The sequence below is a fragment of the Barbatula barbatula genome, assembly GCF_947034865.1.
Source record: "Barbatula barbatula genome assembly, chromosome: 1".
Taxonomy (NCBI): Eukaryota; Metazoa; Chordata; class Actinopteri; order Cypriniformes; family Nemacheilidae; genus Barbatula; species Barbatula barbatula.
Genome location: NC_136766.1, coordinates 33,871,496 through 33,890,401, shown reverse-complemented (window position 1 = coordinate 33,890,401; position 18,906 = coordinate 33,871,496). Strand labels below are relative to the sequence as shown.

General features: G+C 39.7%; 3 protein-coding genes across 9 annotated transcripts in view; all 3 read left to right on the top strand.

Moving 5' to 3' along the window:
• The window catches only part of LOC306894238 (E3 ubiquitin-protein ligase TRIM39-like), a 42,365-nt gene that overhangs the window by 4,999 nt on the left and 18,460 nt on the right, over positions 1-18,906 (top strand). For 4 of the 7 annotated variants that reach the window (XM_079456610.1, XM_079456607.1, XM_079456611.1 and 1 more), the window contains exons 6-8: positions 7,880-8,018; positions 8,118-8,144; positions 8,258-9,561. In XM_079456610.1, coding sequence (XP_079312736.1) covers positions 7,880-8,018; positions 8,118-8,144; positions 8,258-8,832 — 741 coding nt within the window. In that variant the 3' untranslated portion in view covers positions 8,833-9,561. Of the gene's footprint in view, positions 1-7,879; positions 8,019-8,117; positions 8,145-8,257; positions 9,564-18,906 lie in introns of those variants that run through there. The other 3 variants (XR_013786673.1, XR_013786674.1, XM_079456609.1) reach the window with 2 other exon arrangements.
• Positions 13,811-18,906, top strand: part of LOC306894286 (serum amyloid A-5 protein-like) — a 28,954-nt gene continuing 23,858 nt past the window's right edge. Inside the window, exons 1-3 of the mRNA XM_079456710.1 lie at positions 13,811-13,904; positions 14,009-14,147; positions 14,298-14,460. Of these exons, the coding sequence (XP_079312836.1) occupies positions 13,817-13,904; positions 14,009-14,147; positions 14,298-14,433 (363 nt within the window). The 5' untranslated portion in view covers positions 13,811-13,816 and the 3' untranslated portion in view covers positions 14,434-14,460. The remainder of the gene's footprint in view (positions 13,905-14,008; positions 14,148-14,297; positions 14,461-18,906) is intronic.
• The window catches only part of LOC306901722 (E3 ubiquitin/ISG15 ligase TRIM25-like), a gene marked incomplete at its 3' end in the record, with an annotated part of 2,870 nt that continues 1,013 nt past the window's right edge, over positions 17,050-18,906 (top strand). Inside the window, exons 1-5 of the mRNA XM_079469726.1 lie at positions 17,050-17,177; positions 17,630-17,713; positions 17,826-18,376; positions 18,464-18,559; positions 18,627-18,860. Coding sequence (XP_079325852.1) covers positions 17,650-17,713; positions 17,826-18,376; positions 18,464-18,559; positions 18,627-18,860 — 945 coding nt within the window. The 5' untranslated portion in view covers positions 17,050-17,177; positions 17,630-17,649. The remainder of the gene's footprint in view (positions 17,178-17,629; positions 17,714-17,825; positions 18,377-18,463; positions 18,560-18,626; positions 18,861-18,906) is intronic.

The window sequence follows — 18,906 nt, the reverse complement described above, 5'->3', positions numbered from 1 at the left end:
TTATCCATCCGGACCAGACGTACTGTGTCCCTGGTAGATCTATAGTTGATAATATTTCTTTAATTCGAGATATTTTTTATGTCTCTAAATTGTTAAACTTGGACTGTGGCTTGTTATCTCTGGATCAGGAGAAGGCGTTTGCCCGAGTTGAGCACTCATATTTATGGAGTGCTTTGACAGCTTTTGGGTTTAGTAAAAACTTTGTAGACATGATTAGGGTACTCTATTGTGGCGTTGAGAGTATGCTGAAAATAAATGGTGGCTTATGTGCTCCTTTTCAGGTTCTCAGGGGTATCAGACAAGGTTGCTCCTTGTCTGGAATGTTGTATTCATTGGCAATTGAGCCGTTACTTCAACAGATAAGAGGTCAATTAAGTGGTTTGTTTTTACCAATTTGTAAGAAAAAGATTTGTGTGTCAGTTTATGCCGATGATATTATGATCATGATTAACAGACAAAGTGATGTGCAGATTTTATTTAATTTAATTGAAGAATTTAGACTGTTGTCTTCTGCAAAGGTTAATTGGAAAAAAAGTGATGCTCTATTGTTAGGACAATGGGCCGATGGTAAACCTTGCCTTCCTGATGGGTTGTGTTGGGGAAATGGGGGTATAAAATATCTAGGAGTTTATTTAGGGGATGACAGTGTGCTACAAAAAAATTGGGAGGGTTTGATGGAAAAAATTAAAGGGCGCTTGGATAAGTGGAAATGGTTATTACCGAATATGTCCTATAGGGGGCGAACTCTCATTGTCAACAACTTAGTGGCATCTTCACTTTGGCATAGATTGGCATGGCAGCTCTGGTGAATTTCTTTTGGGACAAACTGCACTGGGTCCCACAGAGTGTTTTATACCTCCCCAAAGATGAAGGCGGGCAAGGTTTGATTAATTTACAAGGTAGAATGGCTTTTCGGTTACAGTTTGTAAAAAGATTGCTTGATGGTTCTACAGATTTTAGTTGGCGTGCTGTGAGTTGCACTATTTTGCATACTATTGGGGGTTTCGGACTGGATAAACCCCTTTTTTTAATGGATCCAACCAAATTGGATGTATCGGAACTGCCTGCTTTCTATCGGAATCTTTTTAAGGTGTGGAGTGTTTTTCGTGTGCACAAGATTGAGAACTCGTACTCTCTCCACTGGCTTTTGCAGGAACCACTGATACTTGGGGCCCGTTTGGACATTGCTACTTACTGCTATTTGCCGGGATTCAGCACCATCTTCCTGCAATCCAAGGTCTTCACTTTGGGACACTTGTTGACATTATCCGGGCCTCAATTTGAGAATGTGGATGCCGTATCTAAACATTTAGGAATCAGATCTGTTCGTGTATTATCTAGGTTTCTGGTAAAACTTAAATCATGTTTTACAGTTGAGGAAGAACATTTGTTAAGGGACTTTTCGACAGGGGTTTGTTCTCCTGATGTTGAGGACCCCTTTCCTTTTTTGATTATTCAACCCAATCTGGAAGAGGGTACAGGTTTTTTGCTGAAATCAGGTGAATCTTTGTTGTTAGATTTCTTTTCAAGTGAGGGGAAAAAACTGTATAGAGCCTGTGTGTTGGTTCTTAATAAGAAAATGTTAGAAAAGAGAGTAGACACACCATGGCGTCCGGTTTTTAAACTGAGGAATGATGTAAAACCTGAATGGAGTTCATTATATAAGCCACCATTGTCAAAAAGGTTTGGGGATATACAATGGAGAATTCTTCATGGTGCCATTGCTGTCAATTCTTTTATTTCAGTGTTGAATCCAGAAGTTAATTCTGCTTGCCCTTTCTGTCCTCAAAGGGAGACTGTTTTTCATGCTTTCATGCATTGTTTTAGATTAAAACCTTTTTTTTATGAGATTAGAAGAATTGTTTTGTAGGTTTGATGAAACTTTTTGTATTGAGACTTTCCTTTTGGGTTTTAAGTACTTTCGGGGAAAACGCTTTACCTGTCAATTATTGAATTTCATTCTAGGGCAAGCAAAAATGGCTATTTATATCAGCAGGAAAAACAGAGTGGAACAAAAGGGTAGCGACGATGTGAACGTGTGTTTTTTAGCTGCGATCAAATCTAGAGTCTTGATTGATTATCGGTTTTATAAAACTATGAGTGATCTTTCAACTTTTGAATTGAGATGGTGCAGTCATGGTGCTTTGTGTGCAGTCTGTGAAAGTGATTTGTTTTTTTTATGTCTAACTGTTTGAGGTTCTAATGTCCTGCGTGATGGTTTATTGTGTAGAGAGTTTTGAAGGAAAAAAAGGAAAAATCTCTGTGAAGAGAGACTGTAAAAATTGAAAATAAAGTTTTTTCAAAATTCAAATTCTCTCTCTCTCTCTCTCTCTCTCTCTCTCTCTCTCTCTCTCTCTCTCTCATTCTCTCTCTCTCTCTCTCTCTCTCTCCCGTGCACATGCGTGGGTGGGCGTTTGTGGAGCATGTGCTAAAGCTTAGCGAGTGTGAGCGTGTGTATTTGTTTCTTTTGTGATTCCTTTTTTTTTCTTCTTTTTTCTTATCTGTAGTTTGTGTTTATTTATATTGTTTATTGTAGTGTGTTTGTTTTGTTCGTGCTGCCTGCTTTCTTTTGAAGCATGGCAGCTCAGGGTGGGAATGGGCTTGATCTCCTCACACGGCGTCACGGAGTTAAGATAGTATCCGTGGCGAGTGTGGAGGCTTGCTGTCTGGGTGTCGGAGAAGTTGTTGACCATCAAAATATTCTCTCTGCATCCAGAATGAATAACCCGACCGTGATTTTTTTTAATACAGTGGAAAGAGCAAACGAGGTGGTTGCGCGAGGTATAATCATTGACGAAATACTGACACCTGTTTTGCCTCTTATTTTACCATCAAAGAAAGTCACAATATCCAATATCCCTCCTTTTCTTAGTGATGATATTGTGACACAGGCGCTTTCACGTTATGGAAAGTTGGTCTCGCCGATTAGAAAGATTACGATCGGGTGCGAGTCTCCTTTATTGAAACATATTGTCTCATTTAGGAGATTTGCTTTCATGGTAATCAAAGATGACGCTGAACTTGATTTGGCACTAAATTTCTGTGTGGATGATTTTGAATATGTAGTGTTTATAACCACTGATAAAATGAAATGCTTCGGATGCAATAAATCAGGGCACTTAATCCGTTCATGCCCTGACAAGAGTAATGCAGCTGGAGGCAGTAAGGATAGTGTTGCAAATGAGAAAGATGGGCCTACTGTAAAATCCTCTGAGGTCGGTCTGGCCGAAGCAGTGCTGATCGTAGACAAACTTGCTGGGGAAGGAACATCTGTTGTGGGGCCTGTAGAAGCTGGTGAAGGTAGGAATATTTCAGAAACTGCCCTAAATGCTGAAACTAAATTGTTGAACTGTGAAGTAGAAAACATGAGGGAAGAAGCTGTGCCTGAGACAGAAGCGGAAAATAAGATGTTCAAAGTACCGACAAAAAGGAAAAATGTAGAAAGGATCAGTAGTGCAAAGTGTTTTTAAAAAGGAGAAGCGTTTGAAGAACAGGAAGAGTCAGAAAGTGAAAGTGAAATGTCTGATTCAAGTGTAGTGTTGTCTCAGACTGAAGGTATAAGCAGAAGCTATGATGCTGAAGAAATAAAGCGGTTTCTTAGTATCACAAAAAACAAAAGAGGTGTGATTGTAAAGGAATATTTCACTGATCTAAAGCAGTTTTATGACAAAGCCAAAAGTCTTATAGCAGAGGGGTGCCTTTCAAACAAGGAATTTTACCGTTTGAAAAAAATTGTGAGGAAGGTTGGCATAGAGTTAAATGAAAATGAGGATTAAGAATATAAGTATTTTGGGTTTGCTTGGTTTTTTTTGTTTGTTTATTTATTTCAGTATGGCGGAAGTGCAGATTGCCTCCTTGAACATTAATGGTGCTAGAGATCATAGAAAAAGAGCTGAGCTGTATGAGATTATTAAGCAGAAAAAAATAGCTGTTACTTTGATTCAAGAAACGCATAGTGATGTGAACAATGTAAATGATTGGATGAAGGAATGGGAAGGGTTATCTTTTCTTAGCCACAATACCACGTTAAGTGGAGGAGTAGCAATTTTGTTTGCAAGAACCTTTAATCCGATCTCATACCAAGTTGAGGAGTTTTTGAAGGGTAGACTTTTAAAAGTGAGGGCACAAGTGGACAATTATAATTTTGTCTTTATTTGTGTGTATGTCCCCAACTCAACCATTGATAGGATGTTGTTTTTTTAGATACACTATGTTCTGTTTTACAAAATTGTCTCCAATGATTATTATTTATTTTTGGGAGGTGATTTTAATTGTACAGTGAGTAATTGTGACAGGAATCATATCGAACCCCATATGCTTTCAAGAAAACGTCTCATTCAAATAATTAATGTATGGAGGTCTTTCCATGAGGATAAGAGACAATACACTTGGTCACATGCACGTGATAATGTTTTATCTCTGGCACGATTGGATAGATTTTATGTGTTTAAGCATCATGCTGGTATTTTTAAAAATTGTTGTATTTTTCCTGTTGGTCTTTCGGACCATTGTATAGTACAGTGTTCTTTTATATTGAATTCTGTCAAGCCTAAAAGTGCTTATTGGCATTTTAATTTAACTTTGTTAGAAAACAAGGATTTTATAAGCACTTTTAAACTGTTTTGGGCTGATCACAGATCAAAAAAAGCATCTTTCCAATCAGTGCAAAAATGGTGGGATTTTGGAAAAATACAGATTAAACAGTATTGTCAGCAGTATGCTCACAACAGCACTAAAGTTTTAAATCAGTTAATGAAACACTTAGAGACTGATATAATTAAGATACAGGAATTGGCAGAATCAAAACAAGGTTTTTTAAAAATTCTTTCCAAAAAAAAAGAATCAATTGGCAGAATTATTAGGGGTTAAAATCTTGACCAGATGGATGCACCTTCAAAGTATTTCTTTAATCATGAAAGGAAAAATGGACAAAAGAGAATAATTCACGCTTTGAGATCTGATGAAGGTTTTCTGTTGTCCAACCCTGTAGCTATTAGGAGGAGGGCAATTGGTTTTTATGAGAAACTGTACAGAAGTGAATTAGGACCAGACAAAATCAGCGAGAGTGTATTCTTCAAGGATTAACCACAGGTGTCTGATGAAGCTAATGCAGAGATTTCAGGGGTGCTCAACCTGGGAGAACTGCATAAGGCTGTTCAGAGCATGGAATCAGGAAGAGTGCCTGGAATTGATGGCATACCAATAGACTTCTATAAATGTTTTTGGGATATTTTGGGAGAGGATCTCTTAGAAGTACTCAATGGTAGTTTGGACGAAGGTCTTCTACCTTTGAGTTGCCGGAGAGCGGTCCTAACCCTCCTTCCCAAAAAAGGAGACCTCACAGAGATAAAAAACTGGAGACCTGTTTCACTTCTGTGCAGTGATTATAAACTTCTTTCCAAGATTTTAACAAACAGATTATCAAAAGTCATGAATGAGGTGATCCATCCGGACCAAACCTACTGTGTCCCCAAAAGGTCTATTTTTGAGAATATCTCCCTTATTAGGGATATCTATGATGTCTCTAGGTTATCAAATAGTGACATTGGATTAATTTCGCTAGACCAAGAAAAAGCATTCGACAGGGTTGAACATATGTACCTATGGGAAACGCTAAAAGCTTTTGGTTTTAGTAAAAGTTTTATAGATAAAATTCAAGTTTTGTACAGTGATGTTGAGAGCATACTCAAAATTAATGGTGGCTTAAGCACTCCTTTTAAAGTTCTTAGAGGTGTGAGGCAGGGATGCCCGCTTTCTGGAATGTTATATTCATTAGCAATTGAACCTTTTTTAGAACAATTAAGATAAAATGTACAAGGTTTTAATGTGCCAATGCTGGGAAAAACTATAAGTCTCTCTGCATATGCTGATGATGTCTTAGTGTTTGTTAGCCAACAGAGTGATGTAAAGGTTTTAATGAGTGTACTTGAGGATTTTAAAAAACGGTCTTCTGCTAAAACTAATTGGGAAAAAAGTGAAGCGCTACTAATAGGGGATTGGAAAAGATGGTGTTTTTCCTTTCCCCCTGGTTTAGTATGGAAGAAAGGAGGGTTTAAATATCTGTGAGTCTTTCTAGGAGATGAAGCAACTGTACAAAAAAATTGGGAAGGAGTTATCGAGAAAGTAAAAGGTCGACTTGAGAAATGGAAGTGGTTAATCCCAAATATGTCATATAGAGGTCGAACCTTAGTTATAAATAATTTAATAGCTTCATCTTTATGGCATAAATTAACCTGTATAGATCCTCCTTTGCGCTGGTTGGCAGAGATTCAAGCGATTTTAGTTGATTTTTTCTGGGACAAGTTACACTGGGTTCCTCAGAGTATATTGTTTCTACCCATAGAAGAAGGAGGTCAAGGATTGGTACATCTTCGAAGTAGAACAGCAGCTTTCCGTTTACAATTTTTGCAAAGACTTCTTAGTGGATCAGTAACTTCAAGCTGGAAAGTAGTTGCGTGTAAAATACTACAAAATCTTGGAAATTTGAAATTGGATAGAAATCTCTTTTTTATGGTCCTGTCGAAACTGAACATCAATGGAATGCCTATTTTTTATCAGAATCTTTTTAGAGTGTGGAACATGTTCAAAGTACAAAGGGAAGGACATTTTGAATCTCTTTACTGGCTCCTTGAAGAACCACTAATACATGGAGCATGCTTTGACTTAACGCACAGTGACTGTACATTTCCTGGACTAACTGAAACACTTGTGGCTTCCAAAATATGTACAATGGGGAGTCTAGTTAATTTATTTGGACCAGTTTTTGGAGATGTGGAAAGAGTTGCTATGAGTCTGAAGATTAGGTCAAGAAGATTTGTGTTTCACTTATTAGAAAGATGGAAAGAAAGACTCACTCCTGATGAACTGAAACTTTTATTGGACTACTGTGAAGGCAAAAATGTGCCTAATGAAAGAGATGTTTTATCAGATTTCTTTCTTTTACCTGTTTTAGATGATGTTTCAGGAAAGTTTCTAAGCTCTGGAAAATCCCTGTGTCTTAATTTTTTTTCAAGTACTAGTAAATCTTTTTATAAAGCTTGTGTTCTTGTTTTTAACAGAAAAACGCTTGATAAAAGGGTTGATACACCATGGCGTGATGTTTTAAAATTGTGTGATGATGAGAAAATAGAATGGAGATCATTGTATAAGCCACCTTTAAGTTAAAGAGTTGGGGACATACAGTGGAGACTTTTACATGGTGCATTAGCAGTCAATGCTTTTATTTCAGTTTTAAATTCTGATGTTACTGCAGAATGCCTTTTTTGTTTGAAGCGAGAAACTGTTTTTCATGCTTATATGGACTGTTTTAGACTGAAAAGATTGTTTGATTTGTTACACAATTTATTTGATAGCTTTAATGAATCTTTTTCTATTGGTATTTTTATTGTTGGTTTTAAATATGTTAGAAGAAAGAGATTTATGTGTCAGTGTTTAAATTTTATTATAGGTCAAGCAAAGTTAGCAATCTATATGAGATAGAACAAGGTGTAGATCAAGATATTAATACTCTGTTTTTAACCCAAGGTAAAATCCAGAATACTCATTGATTTCCATTTCTATACATCCATGGATGATGTTCTCACATTTGAAATGAAATGGTGTAAGAATGGGGCTCTGTGCTCTGTTATTGATGGAAAAATATTCTTTTCTCTTTCATTAGTATAAAAAAGGATTTGTTTTGTTTTGTTTTCCTTGTGGTTTAAAAGAAAGGTAGATGTAAAGTGATAAAGGTTGACTTGTGAACACTTGTTGAAAGTGTTTTATGCGGAAAATTGTAATAAAGTTTTTTCTTTTTTTTAATCTCTCTCTCTCTCTCTCTCTCTCTCTCTCTCTCTCTCTCTCTCTCGTGCTGAGTGATTTCTTCTCTCTTCTGCTATAGATCGACTCATCCCTGTACACACCTCCACAAACTAAGAACTGGTCTGAGATCAGTATGAAGACTGATGTGAGTGTGGAGACTCTGAGGAGAGCTCTGACTCAACTGCAGGAGACTCTAGATGACAAACTCACTCAAACTGGTTGGTGAAAATAAATTCATAGAATCCTTCTTACCCATCGATGGTTTTATGTTTCTTATATAATCTCTTGATGATGTTTATTGTTATTTGTGTTGACAGTGTTGAGGAGGATGCAGCAGTTTTCAGGTACAATCTGTGATCTTCACTGTTCTCAATAATACTTTACACTCACATACTCACCTCTACAATTATAAACACATCAACATCTTTATATTGATTCATATTCTCTGATCTCTCAGTGGATGTGACTCTGGATCCTGATACAGCTCATCCAAAACTCATCCTGTCTGAAGATGGAAAACAAGTGAGAGATGTAGACATCAGACATGAACTCCCAGATAATCCAGAGAGATTTGATCTGTGTAGATGTGTTCTGGGTAAAGAGGGATTCTCTTCAGGGAGATTTTATTTTGAGGTTCAGGTGAAGGGAAAAACTAAATGGGATTTAGGAGTGGTCAGAGAATCTATTAACAGGAAAGGAAAGATCACATTGACTCCTCAGAATGGATTCTGGACTGTGATTCTGAGAGATGGGAAGAATTATAAAGCCTGTGCTGGTCCCCTTGTCTCTCTGTCTCTGAGAGTGAGTCCACAGAAGGTGGGGGTGTTTGTGGATTATGAGGAGGGTCTGGTCTGTTTTTATGATGTGGAGAACAGATCTCATATCTACTCTTTCACTGGTCAAACTTTCACTGAGAAACTCTTGCCATACTTCAGTCCATGTTCTAATGATAAGGGTAAAAATTATGCCCCACTGATCATTGTCAATTCGCAATTTTGTAAAGCAAATGTTACTCCTGAAACTAAAAAGTAAAATCTACTGGGTTTTGACCTTTATGTAATAAGAAAGTTATGTAAATCTATAACTAAACTTTTCTAGTAAAAGGGCAATTTTTGCTCACATGTATTGTATTTATATTACTTTGTGGCAGAATCGTGTAACCAATTAATATGTGTATTTGTTATTCTGTGCATGTGGGTGTGTGTGTTTTTATTGTTTTATCTTGTTTAACTTTAATGTTTTGTTTATAGTCAGTATGTTTCACGTACTTCTGCTTTGTAACAATGAAAATTGTAAGCGCTATGTATATAAAGTTGACTTGGTTTTTCAGTAATGACCACCAATGAAATCAATCCCAATATAGTATTTCTGCTTCAAAGTACTACATCAACATTTCAGCATTAGTTTATCACAGTATATATTTTTGAACTGTTGATGAACTATAATGCTTCAAAAGTTGCAAAGGTTTTGATGCAGTGAAAGTTCATGTTTTGCAAGGGACCTCACGCAGAAAGAAATGAAAGCTTACACGTGGATTCCTGAATTTTACCTAACACAGTCTGTCACACTGATGTGCACTTGAACTTCACCCTCAATTTCATACATAGAATCAAAAGTTTTGTGGAATTTGAAATATCCGTGGACAATATCGCCCTCAAAATTATCTCTCAAAATCTGAAAAAATTACAAATTGAATTGAATTGTCTACATCATATGATTAATTTTGTGACACAAATATAATCTACAACTGAATATATTTCTACAATTGTCTCTGATTATTAGGGCTGTTCGATTCAGATTTCTTTGGAGCCGATTCCAATTCCTGGTTTGAGAATCGCAAGGATCGATTCCAAGCTGCTGTTTTCGAATCCTGCTGAATTCCCTGTTTTACAACAGATTTGTATTTATTATAAGACATATTTTTATTATAAGAATTTTTTTATTTTTAATGCAGTACAATTTTCTAAGCTGTAACGATATAGATCAAGATCGGTTTATTCAACTGCCTACCAAACTCACGCTATAAGATCCTGTTGGTTCCACTCTTCTGACAATAAGAATGTTCCCATAGCGCTGTCAGCCGAGATCAATTGGAGACACATATGAAAACACACAGGACCTAATAACCTAATAATAAGTCTAATATTTCCCTTTTTAAAGACTGCTGTATCAATGAAATTTGTCCATTGGAATTAGTTCCAATGGCACATCATCGTGATGCTACCGTGACAATACCTTTAGAAGATGCACATTGAGACAAAAGGGCTGCGAACAGAGATAGAAAAGAACGTTGGGACAAGGTGTCTGAATTTTAGTTCGTTCAGTCAAAAGTTTACAGTCTTGACTTTCATGTAAACATTTTTAATTGATAAATGTAAAACATTTTGGAATATTTAACACTTTGAATACATTTACAATATGTCATTACACTTTTTAATGCGTTTAAAAACGAATGATTGAATCATGAAGGAAAATCAGCCAATAAGAGTTGTTAATATTTATACCAAGCCGCTTCTTGAGGTCTCATTTTGAGATGATCAATTAAATTATTATTAATATACAGTATGACAAGAAAAACATTTCTGCAAATTCCACACAAAAAAACAACGAAACTAAAGATGTTCAAAGATGTGACTGTTTTTGCTTTAGTTTTTTATCATAAAGCAGCCTAAATATCCAGAACACATGTGAACTCCATAAATGTTGTTAATAAAATAAAAGACCTATAGGCCTTCCACGACGATACGGAGCCAAAATAACAATCATCCGCACTAGAGGAGATCGTTGAATAGTTTTGACTGTAACCGTCGGGGATTACAGAAGGAAATCTTTAGTCTATGATGTTGTCACAAACAGCTCTGAGACTTGAAGGTGAGATCCAATTGCAGCTTTATTAGAGGGCAATCCAAAGGCGTAATCCAAATAACAGGCAAGGGTCATACACAGACAGGCAGTCCAAACAAAGAAACAAACGAAACAGGCAGGGACCAGAGGCAAAAGAGTAATCAGGGAACCAGGCAAGAAATCCAAAAACCAAAAGACAAGGAACCAGGGAAACGCTCAGAAATGCAGTAAAAACAAAACAACACTTCGCAATGAATGGGTGTGTGGAAGTGGTGTATATGTGTGTATGTGAATGATATGCAGGTGTGTGTGCAATCAGTGCTAATGAGTCCGGGTAGTGAGTTATAGGAAATGTAGTTTGTGAGTGAGTGAAAAGTCTGATGTGGAGTGCCCTCTGGTAGTTCTCAAGGGCACTCCAGCTGGTGACCGTTACATAGCCCCCCCTTTAAGGAGCAGATTCCAGACACTGCTAAAACTGTCCAGGAGGGAGGTGGGGCGGAGGCGGAACCGGGCAGAGCAGGCTGTGCAGGCTGTGATAGGACCTGACCTGACTCTGGAAGATCGACTCGGACCTGACCTGACTCTGGAAGATCGACTCGGACCTGACCTGACCTGACTCTGGAAGATCGACTCGGACCTGACCTGACTCTGGAAGATCGACTCGGACCTGACCTGACTAATAATAAAATGGTAATATTGATGGAAAAAGGCCATGTCAGAGAATTGAATCACAGTAATATTAACAGTTGAAATGAAACTTTATCTTAGAATTGAGTCTTTAAGCGACTTTTAATTTATTTTAAGCCAAACTGATCAAAACAAGACAATGATTCTATGTTAAACCCATGTTAAAATGCTTTAAATATTTGTTTCCAATGTAGTAAAAACATATCTGCTTATATTATGAAGGCATATAACAAAAATACAAATTTTCTTTTTTACATGTGCATCCCATTGTCAGAACAACTCTGAAGCATTGTTAACACAGCCACGTGATTGGTGACAGAATAACATTTAATATCATATGTCAGATAATGATACAAATATTGTTTTTTGTGTCATGTCAATCAGTAGCCTGTCTGACAGTGATACAAATATTGATCTTTGTGATCCTCCCAGTATTTTATTTAACAAATATTATTATTTCCAGCTGTGTTTAATGCTTAACGTTGCTTAATAATAAGTAAGTAAAAAGTCAAAGTTTATTACAACTGAATAAAAAAGTTGTGTCTTCAAAGGCAGATGATTTTTTAACCCAGAAACCTTTTGTCAGGGTAGAAACACTCGGATTCAATAGCGGGTGAAAATAATAATTTATTTGAGGTAGGTGGACAGAAAGTCAATGTGGGATCCTGTGGCAGATGTCCGCCTGGAGTCAATGTCTTCGGTTCTGGCTGCAGGGCCAACTGGGAAACCCAGTGTACGGCAGCACCAGTGACTGGATGAAGACAGGCTCGGTGGTGGTGAGGAGACGAGTATCCACAGACAGAGATAGAGGTATCCCACTGTTTGGCAGATGGTGTGGCTTCCTGGTCCCAGCAGGAGTAGAGGCGGCACGGTCGACTATGTTGAAGCATAAGAGGTGCAGACTCCTCTAGATAAGGGGGTGGGACAACTGGAAGGGCAAATAATCCTAAGGTAAGAAGTGTTCCACGAAAAGGGAATCCAAACAACAAGACAAGACTAAGTTACTGTACAAGACAAGACAAGACTAAGTTACTGTACAAGACTTTGCTAGACTGGAATACTGATAAATGACTGCAGTAGCATATGGTGCATAACCAACTAGAGTTGACACATAACTAAACTAACCACAAAGACAACACAGACACGTGCTCACCAAGGTACTGACATTAGCCCCCCCCCAGGCGGTCTGGGAGGAGGCTCACCTCGTTACCCGCTGGGCACTTGCACCCCTCGGCCGGCCTCCTTAACCTGCTGCTCGATCTCCCAAGTGATAGCTCCGACCACCACTCCTGTGGGAAGGATGTCTATCCCTGACAGTCTATCCCTCGAGCCAGTGAATAAGCGGGAAAGAGCATCGGGTTTGATGTTCTTAGATCCGGGCCGGAACGAGAGGGTGAAGTCAAGACGACCAAAAAAAAAGCGCCCGAAGGGCCTGTCGAGCACTTAACCTCCTGGCTCTTGTGGTCCGTTCAGACCAGGAAGGGCTGCGCTGCTCCCTCCAACCAGTGGCACCACTCCTCCAGAGCCAATTTGACCGCCAGCAGCTCCCTGTTGCCGATGTCGTAGGTGCACTCTGCCCGGCTGAGTCGATGGGAGAGATAGGCGGAAGGATGAACCTCCCCATCCTGGGCTGAACGCTGAGACAGAATTGCGCCTACACCGACATCAGAGGCGTCAACCTCGACGATAAACTGCCGGGCAGGATCTGGAATAGACAAAACAGGAGCAGAGATAAAGCGGCACACGATGAATCACGTTCAGTCCTGAGAACATTATGTTCAGAGCAAAATCTTGCAAAGTAACAATTAAAAATATTGCAACAATTGCGATAGCAACAAAACATGGATTTGAGGATGTGGTCAAACAGAAAGACTCTGGACCTTTAAATGTCCTAATTTAACTAAAGTCTAGTCCTAAATGTCAGTTTAATAAATTTGTTTAAATCATGACTTAAAAAATATGAACGTCTGTGTTTCCTAAACTTGGAAATGATACACACAAACTGGTTTATGAGCAACATTCCCATCCCTATTGCGACATTTTAATAAAGGTTTTGGAATCCCTTTGAGTGTGTTTTGTTCACTTGGTATAATTTTATTAAGCTTGGACTTAGATAATCAAATGGTGGCACAAATGCGTATTGACCTTCCCAGAAAGTGTTGCGCAAAACAGGACTATCCCATCTTTAACCACATCACATTTTCCCTGGATCAATCTCACACGTGGCAGTGGGTAAAATTTCCATTTCCTACCTTATCCGGGGTCTATATAATGTTTCCGGTTTCTGGATAACTCCCCAAATCTGGACGACAGGAGAGGTGAGACCAACTAGCCGACCATTGCTCTAAAAGCTTTATGATTGATCCCATCTATTAGATTGTGAACTGTTGTTATTTGTGCTGTTAACATTTGAATGTTTATTTTTAAAGCGGTGAGATACTTTAATCTGGATTGTCTGCATTTGTAAATGTTCAGATTTACAAACATGAAGCTCATTCTTGCCGCGCTGGTGTTGGTTATGGTGGTCGGGGTCCGGGCACAGTGGTACCATTTCCCCGGACAAGCCGCTGGAGGTCAGTTCCAGTCCTCTTTGTTATTCCGTTTACCTTGGTTTCACAAAAATAGGACTGAGGTCAATTCATGGCGCATATTCACTGGGTTCATGGTCTTTTTGTAGGTGCAAAGGACATGTGGCGTGCTTACAGTGATATGAAGGAGGCCAATTGGAAGAATTCAGACAAGTATTTTCATGCGCGTGGGAACTTTGACGCAGCTCAAAGAGGCTCGGGAGGAAGATGGGCGGCCGCGGTGATCAGGTGCATGAACATGAGAATGAGTATTACAACAAAGATTTAAAGAAAAAGCAGTCTGATTTGCAGTCAGAATAGGTGCGAACATTTATATTTTTGAAGTGGAGATGTTGCTGGACATCTGAAGAGAGATGTTCTCTGTTGTGATGTTTGCAGTAACGGAAGAGAAGCAATCCAACGCTCCATTGGCCGAGGTCAAGATTCTGCAGCTGACCAGGAGGCCAATCGCTGGGGGAGAAACGGCGGCGACCCAAACCGCTACAGACCTAAAGGCCTCCCAAGACGATACTGAGTTCAAATGACCATCATCAGCATGAAGGCAAAAAATCAATAATCTTTTCCATAACTTTTGTCAATGATTTCTAAGAATCATCTAACGTTTTATAACAAAATCATTTTATAGTGCACCAACTTTTTTCCTTTATTTTTCCTTAAAATTTGTCTTAATCTTCTGTGTATACATATTTCAACTTCTATAACACCTCTGTCTATTAATAAAAATGTGACATAAATGAGACATGTTTTTGTCGATCTGACTAGCAAACTTTAAAGTTACAGGATCTCAAATATTCAATCTAGACGAATGACTGTAGAAGAATCATGAATCATGAATCTTGACCGTGTGATTTTGACAGTGGAGGTGGATTCTTGTATTCATTGCGATACTTGTGCCTCTTGTGCCATCTGCAGGAAATACCACGGTGATGCTTTTTCAAAAATGACACATTGCCCTTTTGTCTTTCAAAACCTGAATATGACTCTTTGTTCTTTTTGTAATGAGATATGTCTCACTGGTTTGGCCTTTAAGGACTAGCCATGACATTTTAATTCAGTTCTAATAAACTTTTAATTAAACGATAATGAGGCCGCATTATGAAGCAATAGACACTGCATACGGCTGCATACGGAAATAATATAATCGGTTGCGCAATAAATACTGGGAAGATTAAGATTTGTATCACTATCTGATATTGACATTCTATCATGGTTTACATGTCTCAAATATCAATATTTTTATCATTGTATTTGTCACGCTTCACAGAAAAAGAGTAATTGATTTAAAGTTTTACATGCGGTTTAAGTGAAAGTCATTGTTTCTGTCTCTGATCTGTTTTCTATAAGTGCACTCCCCCTTCAATAATATTAAAGTAAACAGTTAAAAAAATAATAGAGTTACCTTTGGACCCATCTCATCCTATAACATCCTATCACATAATGAACCTGTTTCCAAGGTGTAGCAAAGTTCGTAAGAAGGGAAGGAAGGAGGCGGGAACCGGCGAACATTCAATAATAAAAATTTAATTAAATAAACAATAACGTAACTGACCGACAGCCACCTCACGGTCGACTGCCGGCCATAAAACATACACACACTAAACATATGTCCGGGCCCGGTCCTCTCTCGTCAACAGTCCTGCCGAACATCCATTTAAGCTCCCAATCTCCTCCGTGATAAGATGCGGGACCGGTGCGCGCACAGCTGCTTCCACTTATCACTCACGCCACCGGCCCCGCGTCACGGCTCTCGTCCCGCCTTCCTCACCACATACCCCCATCACCCCTTACAGGCCGGGGGGCACCACCGAGACTGTACCTACTCCCCCCCCGGGGAGCCAGTCTCGGAGTCCGCGGCGCCTGGGGGTATGCACCGGCGAGACGAAAGAACGGAGACGGGAGCCCCCGGAGCGACAGGGACGAGAGAGGGGAGAGAGGAAAAGAAAAAAAAATTGTCCGGTTCCCTGACATGCTGTCGCTCGGTCCTCAGCCAGCCGAGAAACTCTTCCTCGCAGTGCCATGCGATGGTACTGGACGCTCGGTGGACGGCTCGATCCTCCTCCGCCCCCTGGCGGCCGGCGATGGCCCTCCAGCTGAGGGCAGCTGGTCTTCCGTTCCCTGCTCCTCCCCATCATGGCGGCTGGCAGCAGGCTCGGCCCACGGCGAACGGGCCTTGGCTCCCTCCTGGACGGCAGCCACCCCACCTCGACCCAGGAGCACGGCAGCGAGGTCCTCGTCCCATCCGACTTCTTGATCCAGCACCACCGCCTCGGGCAGCCACTCGCGGACTTCCCCCGTCCGCGCTGCCCGAACTCCTCAGCACCGCGATCACCCTCGGCAGCGAGGGCTCTCTGACAGCATGTCCCTCCTTCCTCCCGGGTTTCGGCACCAATGTAGCAAAGTTCGTAAGAAGGGAAGGAAGGAGGCGGGAACCGGCGAACATTCAATAATAAAACTTTAATTAAATAAACAATAACGTAACTGACCGACAGCCACCTCACGGTCGACTGCCGGCCATAAAACATACACACACTAAACATATGTCCGGGCCCGGTCCTCTCTCGTCAACAGTCCTGCCGAACATCCATTTAAGCTCCCAATCTCCTCCGTGATAAGATGCGGGACCGGTGCGCGCACAGCTGCTTCCACTTATCACTCACGCCACCGGCCCCGCGTCACGGCTCTCGTCCCGCCTTCCTCACCACACAAGGGTGTAATGCATCCTGCTTTGACAAATCATAAAAGTGATATTCTCTTCTTTTTCTTTATTGAATTGAATCTGGGGGGTCCCCCCATTTTTTGGTGGGGTGGGGTCTCGCAATATATAATAAAAAATACACAATATATTTGATCATAATATGCATAACTATATAGTATTTATTAAAAACAGGCTTATATAAAAGAACAGGCTTCTTTTACTGTATTTTGGATCCAATCGATCCGGGCTTGGTGAACATAAATGACTTTTGAACAGTAGTGTACGTCCAACAGAACGATTCTAGTGGATGATTGACACTTTGTGATAAGAATGTGCCAAGACACCCATCTGCTCTGTGATTGGCCGTTGCAAGGATTCCTGGGTAAGTGGCTGCTCCATACAAGTGAAGAGGAGCTATGACATCACCACAGGTGAGCGAGACCTGTCAGTGAAAATGAAACTAAACAGACAAACAACAATCAAGTAAACACTTTGTTTCTATAAAAACAAGATATCTGAGACTTTCAAAGACGTTCGTGATCACAGCTGATACTTATTCGCAGGTAACATGATGAAATATGTGAGACATTTCTATGAAGTTTCTAATGTTGGTCTTTTGTTTCAAGTTTGTGTGTCTAACTCGAGCACATTAGACTAAACCAGATGAATACACGAGTTAAATTAGTTAAACAAGTTTAATCTGAACTGAAATGTTGACAGATTTTTAATAAGCATATTGTAGTCTGTTTCATTGTAACTTGTGAGCTCTTCTGAAGTTATTTGTTGGTATTGTGTCAAGTTACTAAAAGACTTCAAGAAACAGGAAGTGTGTGAACTACAGACAGAATGAAAAACAGCCGCTGAAATTCACATTAAACAAGAACGTGTAACAATGACATGTGTTTATATATTAACATTAAAACTTTTGTTGTGTTTTTTGCTGTTTGATCTGTTTGGAAAGGGACGGATGTGACGCTGTAAAATGTGATTTCTGTTGTTACTGTTATCTGAAAAGATTTAAAGAGAAGACGTGCAATGGCAGAACCAACATCACCAAAACAAACAAGGACATGGAGAAGCAGTATGAGTGAACCTCCATGTAAGTCAAGCCCCCAAAATGAATAAACCCTTTATATTTACAGTATCGTTACATAATCAGAAATATATCATCTCTCTGTGATAAATGTTCATGATTTCTGGTTGTTTCTCAGCTCTGTCATCGTCCAGTGTTTCTCTGACGAAGGAGCTTCAGTGTCCTGTGTGTCTGGATGTGTTCAGTGATCCAGTCAGCACTCCATGTGGACACAACTTCTGCAGGAGCTGTCTGAAACAGTGCTGGGACAACAGTCACATCTACTCGTGTCCAATGTGTAAAGAAACATTCAGTAAAAGACCAGATCTCCAGATCAACACAACACTCGGACAGGTTGTGCTGCACTACAAAGAAAAGTTCAGTGTGAGAAGATCTGAAGTTCTCTGTGACATCTGTGATGAGAGAAAGCTGAAAGCCCTGAAGTCCTGCCTGATGTGTCAGACATCTTACTGTGAAACTCACCTGAAACTTCATGAGAAAATGAGTTTAAAGAAACACAAACTGATGGATCCTGTGGAGAATATAAAGGACTATATATGTCAGAAACATGACAGACCTCTGGAGTTCTTCTGTAGAGATGATCAGACATGTCTGTGTGTGTTTTGTACTGAAGGAGACCACAAGTCTCACAACACTGTTCCTCTAGAGGAGATGAGTGAAGAGAAGAAGGTTTGAGTCAATAACAACATTAAAACATGATTTAATAACCTGTTTACCTGTGATCAAATGTGTCTGCGTGTTGCTGTCTGTCTATAGACTCAACTGAAGAAGACACAGACAGACGTTCAGCAGATGATCCAGGAGAGAATCAAGAAGATTCAAGACATCAAACACTCAGCACAACTCAGAAAAGTAAGTTGAAGAGAAGAAGTGTTTGTCTTATAAATAAAGATGATGAATGAAAACATGATTGTTTCAGAGAAGCACAGATGAGGAGAAAGCAGCTAGTGTTGAGGTCTTCAGCGCTCTGATCAGATCCATTGAGAGATGTCAGACTGAGCTGCTGGAGATGATGGACGAGCAGCAGAAAGCAGCAGAGAAACAGGATGAAGATCTCATGAAAGATCTGGAGCAGGAGATCACTGAGCTGAAGTGGAGAGACAGTGAGCTGGAGCAGCTCTCACACACTGACCATCATCTCCACCTCCTACAGGTCAGTCTCTCTCTCTCTCTCTCTCTCTCTCTCTCTCTCTCTCTCT